General features: G+C 36.1%; 1 protein-coding gene across 1 annotated transcript; it reads right to left on the bottom strand.

Moving 5' to 3' along the window:
* Positions 1–2,461: 2,461 nt before the first annotated feature.
* LOC118270546 (uncharacterized) lies at positions 2,462–3,982 on the bottom strand. The gene is made up of 3 exons (XM_035586158.2): positions 3,770–3,982; positions 3,241–3,496; positions 2,462–2,968 (listed from the first exon to the last, which is right to left on the bottom strand). The coding sequence occupies exons 1-3, from the start codon at positions 3,893–3,895 to the stop codon at positions 2,592–2,594; spliced, it is 759 nt and encodes a 252-aa protein (XP_035442051.1). The 5' UTR covers positions 3,896–3,982; the 3' UTR covers positions 2,462–2,591.
* Between the last annotated feature and the right edge of the window lie 668 nt (positions 3,983–4,650).

The raw sequence follows: 4,650 nt of genomic DNA, 5'->3' as shown, positions 1-4,650 counted from the left end.
TATACCACACAAAAAAAGACGGAAACAATTGACGATCTGACAATGATCATGGAAATACGCAGGTTGCTTTTAATCAGCTTATCTGAATGTCATTGTAGGAGTAATCACAGTAGACACCTATTAAGGCTACTGTAGAGACGACTGAATACATATGACCAAAACATTGTAAAATTAATTCAATTACCGCTTGAATACTTTAATCATTTTATACGACTCGGTCGATCATTCACCGTGTACATAGCAACCGCAATACAGTCTATAAAATGGTTTAAGATTTGCTTCCACAGTGAAAACAATAACTATTTATATAAAATGTGGTTTTATCGTACGTGGTAGCTTGATTGAATGGAAGACAGACAAGATTTTAGACATTATATTAATAATGATCTTAAATGAAAGCATTTTATTTTCCCGACAATATTTAAATTGTTTTGTCAATAATAAAGTTGAATTAATTAATTTATTACACAGTAAAGTGTGGTAGAGCTATGCTTTGGTACAAATAATGAGCCGTCTCGACCGGAGTGACAGAAAACCGACGTGAAACTTCGCTAGCGTTGTGTTTCGTTGTGTGTGAACCTCACTCAATTTTCCCAAACCCGATTCCCTAAAAACCCTTAAATTCCTAAACCCAAAAGGGCCAGCCACACACTTGTAACACCTCTGGTGTTTCGAGTGTCCGTGGGCGGTGGCGATTGCTTACCATCAAGTGATCCATCTACTCGTTTACCATATACCATAAAAACCTCCATTTATAACATAAAATTCTATGACCACCATTCAATTTACAATCAAAATAATAAATATTAATATCAGAAGAATAGCATTTTCATGTCGTTTTGACAAAAATATCAGCTACTTTGTAATATAATGAATTCCTAAATATCCATCCTACAACTACTAACTACTACTGGGTAGGCCAATGCTTTGAGGCCATACCCTGGTTTCTGCCTACTGATGACTGGCTATTTGACCCAGCCGGTTCTACAGGTCTCCTACCTGACCAGACGGGCAACATTGGCTAGTGATCAGAGTTATTAATATCAATAAAATTGTATTTTATTACCCCAGACTCAGGAATGTTGAACTGTATTCAACAGTCTATAATAAAATATTGCAAAAATATTAATTTGTATTTTCTCTAGAGAGGAATGAAAAGAGAGAGAAAATGGAGATTTATTGGGCAATACAAATTATACAGACACAATAGATTTTCTTATCAATGCCCATACAGCTATTAGTAATAATGTTGCATTACTTAATCAAAATAATAAACTCAACCACGTGGACCAAGTGAAAAGAAAACAAAAAGAAACGGTAGGTGATATTTTCAAATAATTACCCAAACATCATAACAATAAGACAACTTTTCCCATACACAATAATTGGACAACAACCATTAGATAGCCGGTGATTAAAATACATTTAAACGAAAAAAAAGTAGAATGTTCTGTAACACAATGTTTAAGTCATTCATCTAAACGAGAGACAAAGCGATACAAATAAATGAAATGTTCATAATAGCTATTATACGGTGGTACAAAAAACGAGCTTACTCACAATTGACGCAATGCAAGTCATAATTCATGAGCCATTACATAGCGACTTTCTACATTAGTAACCCTCTCATGGTAAAAGTCGACTAGATCTTCCAGTTTAATTCACAACGTCAGTTACAGAATCATCTAGACTTAAACCTGCAGCATCATTGGCTAAGACAATATTATCTGGTACAAGATCAGAGGTATCAACAAAATAATCGTATTGTCACTTTATACCCCGTTGGTAATCTGTTGTAGGCACACTGTCTCTCCTACCTCACTCTCGATGAAGATGAAATTGGACTAAAACATGTGAAACTTCATCTATAGAAAGTGGAGGCTTCACTGTATATACTTTTAACCTGTTTCATCGTTTACCAGTTTCGAGAATCAACTTTAGCTATGTTTATACGCTTATAAATATGTGGAACATATAAGAATAAGCATATTATTATCGGAGAGAGTTCGAACTGCTCGTTATGTATTGAATTAGAATTTTTATATACTTCCGGAAATTTCGGGAAATGTAAACTTGTTTTGGATGTTATTGGCGTGGGATTGGTTGATGGTTTTGATTAATTTAATGTCTGTATATGTTTAGAAATTGAACGCAGTTCCGGCACAACCACACCCATGAGCTCGAGATGTAATAACATATGGCGGCCTGTCTCCAAAGGGATTTTTACATTCAAACCGGCCGCCTACTGACATACGAGTAGTTTTTTATAGTTCACGCTTGCGGCAAACTGACTGCCATAAATAATATCAATCCACCGAATGAAAGTAAAACGTAATAAACTGGTTTGGCATGTTCGTGAACTTATACAGAGACATGACTTCGAGTAATTTCGATTTCCGTTTCAAATCTATCCAAAATTTTATCTGTAACACCTTTCGATTCAACAATAAAACGATGATAGTATTTGGTAATAATAAATAGTTTATTCAACAATAAATTAATGGCAATAAATTAGATAAATAATAAATTCTTTGTACAACAGAGGTTACAACGACGTTTGAAATCGTCGATTAACTAAAAAGTCTTTTTGTCTAAGATGAGCGCGAGTAGGCGCTGTATGCTAGGTTTTGGGCTTCGTCGAGGTTCTTGTTCCAGTCGGATCCGTAGCTGGAGTGTCCTCCGTGGCCGCCGCCGTAGCCGCCAGCGTCGTGGGAGATGTGCTCAACATGGACGGGGTGGTGAGACTCGTGGTGGTGAGCATGGGGAATGACCTCGTAAGTGGTCTTCGTCTGCTCACCCTTCAAGCAGTAAGCAACGAAGAGGATGGCGGCGAGGACAAGGGCGATCTTGGCGGTGGCGAGGGCCTTCAGGGCGATGAGCTTGACGATGAACAGTTTGCCGAGCAGCAGTTTAGCTCCCAACAGACCGATGATACCGCCCATACCGCCTCCCTTCTTTTTGCCACGACCTGCGAACAGAAGAAATTAATCAATCACCATGCTAAAATTATTATATCAGTGTTCTTTCAAACAAATGATCTCATAAAGAAACTAATTCAATTGAAGCCACAATGTTTACATCTAAATCTGCAGCAAAGCGTAACAAATTATAAACTTGTCAAGTTTTTTCTCGACTCCATAATTATTGCATTCGTTTCAAGTCATTGACTTAAGTAAATCAGTTTTCTATTTATATTCTAAGCAGGTCTATTTTTAGCTTCGTAGTTAGGGGTATATTTACCTTCTTCGAGAGATCGTTGGATGGATTCCTTGTCGGCCTGGTTCATCTTGACCTCGACAGCGTGAGTTTCGAACAGGCTCACGACTCCATCGACCAGCCTGTAGTTGACCTCAGCGTCCCTAGCCGTGGGGTCAACAGGCAGGGCATCCAGTTTCTTCGCTGACCTTGGCTCAGGTTCCCCTTTGAAGACGACACCATCTACAATTGTGATACTCCTCGATGCTCTCAAATTGTCGACAATTCTGAGCATTTTTTCCTGTGAAACAAAATTTTTATTAGAGTTAACATTGATGAGATTCTTATTATCAATTTAGGAACTGTCAAGAATGTTGGTGTTAAATAATTTGGGCACTCGAAAACTTGAAAACGAAACTGGAAACGTTAATTATATGAGCTGGCCGTTGTCCGCGTAATTTAGATAGTATGCACACTTGTTATAAGTGAAATGAGAAATCCTCGACATCAACCACTGCGAAACCTGATTCCACAACACACACTTCACTTTCACTTTATTAATAAAATTATTAACCTTCACACATAATATGTAGTCTCCTTTGCAGTCCTTAATGAAGTTAATCGCCGATTCTAATGTGTTATCACTGTCTTCAGCAGAGACAAAGGCCGTAGCCGCCAAGATAACTAAGAACAGTTTCATTTTGTTTTGATTTTTTTTTATTCTTTTTTTTTTAGATATATTTTTCCGACATCTAGGGATGTCAAGCAATGTTTGGCGTGGCGATTGGACCGCTATACAGTTTTATCATATTCCCCCCCACCTGATTTCTGTATGAAGCACGTTGGACCATCTAGGTTAAGATGAGGATTTCGTCATTTTAAACTTTATTGTCGTGTGTTTAAGATTAGTTTTAGTGTGAGAGATTAGTACTAGGGTTTGTTGTGCATTCTTAAGGTCAGGTTCTTGAATGGTCGGTGCTAAAATATTTGTATATTTTGATAGTAATTTACGTGAAATGAATAATTTACATATGTGGGTTATTCGAGGCATTGTAGACATAGTATTAGGATATAATTATTTTTAAATATGTATTTTCGAATAGAAATTATGATTTTCGGTCAATGAACGTAACGTAAAAGTGGAGAATGGAAAATTAATAATTTATGAATGAATTTTTTTAACGTCGCTCGTTGTATGTCGAGTTATCTGATGATATTATGAGTTTATAATGGTAATTCGTATAGAAGACAGTGAAAATTATAGTTACAGTAATTTCTCTATGTAATAAGAAAATAATGTGTAATAAATAATCATTTGTAATAATTAATCGGTATGTAAACAGTAATAAAATTATGTAATCAAATGTTTATTACATTTCGTTATATTACACTGTTGCATAGCTTTATTCTTAAGTTTGTAACTATACATTATCTACGGTTTATGTAGTTGATTAA

The sequence above is a fragment of the Spodoptera frugiperda genome, chromosome 13, assembly GCF_023101765.2.
Source record: "Spodoptera frugiperda isolate SF20-4 chromosome 13, AGI-APGP_CSIRO_Sfru_2.0, whole genome shotgun sequence".
Taxonomy (NCBI): Eukaryota; Metazoa; Arthropoda; class Insecta; order Lepidoptera; family Noctuidae; genus Spodoptera; species Spodoptera frugiperda.
This window is presented reverse-complemented; position numbering and strand designations above follow the sequence as displayed.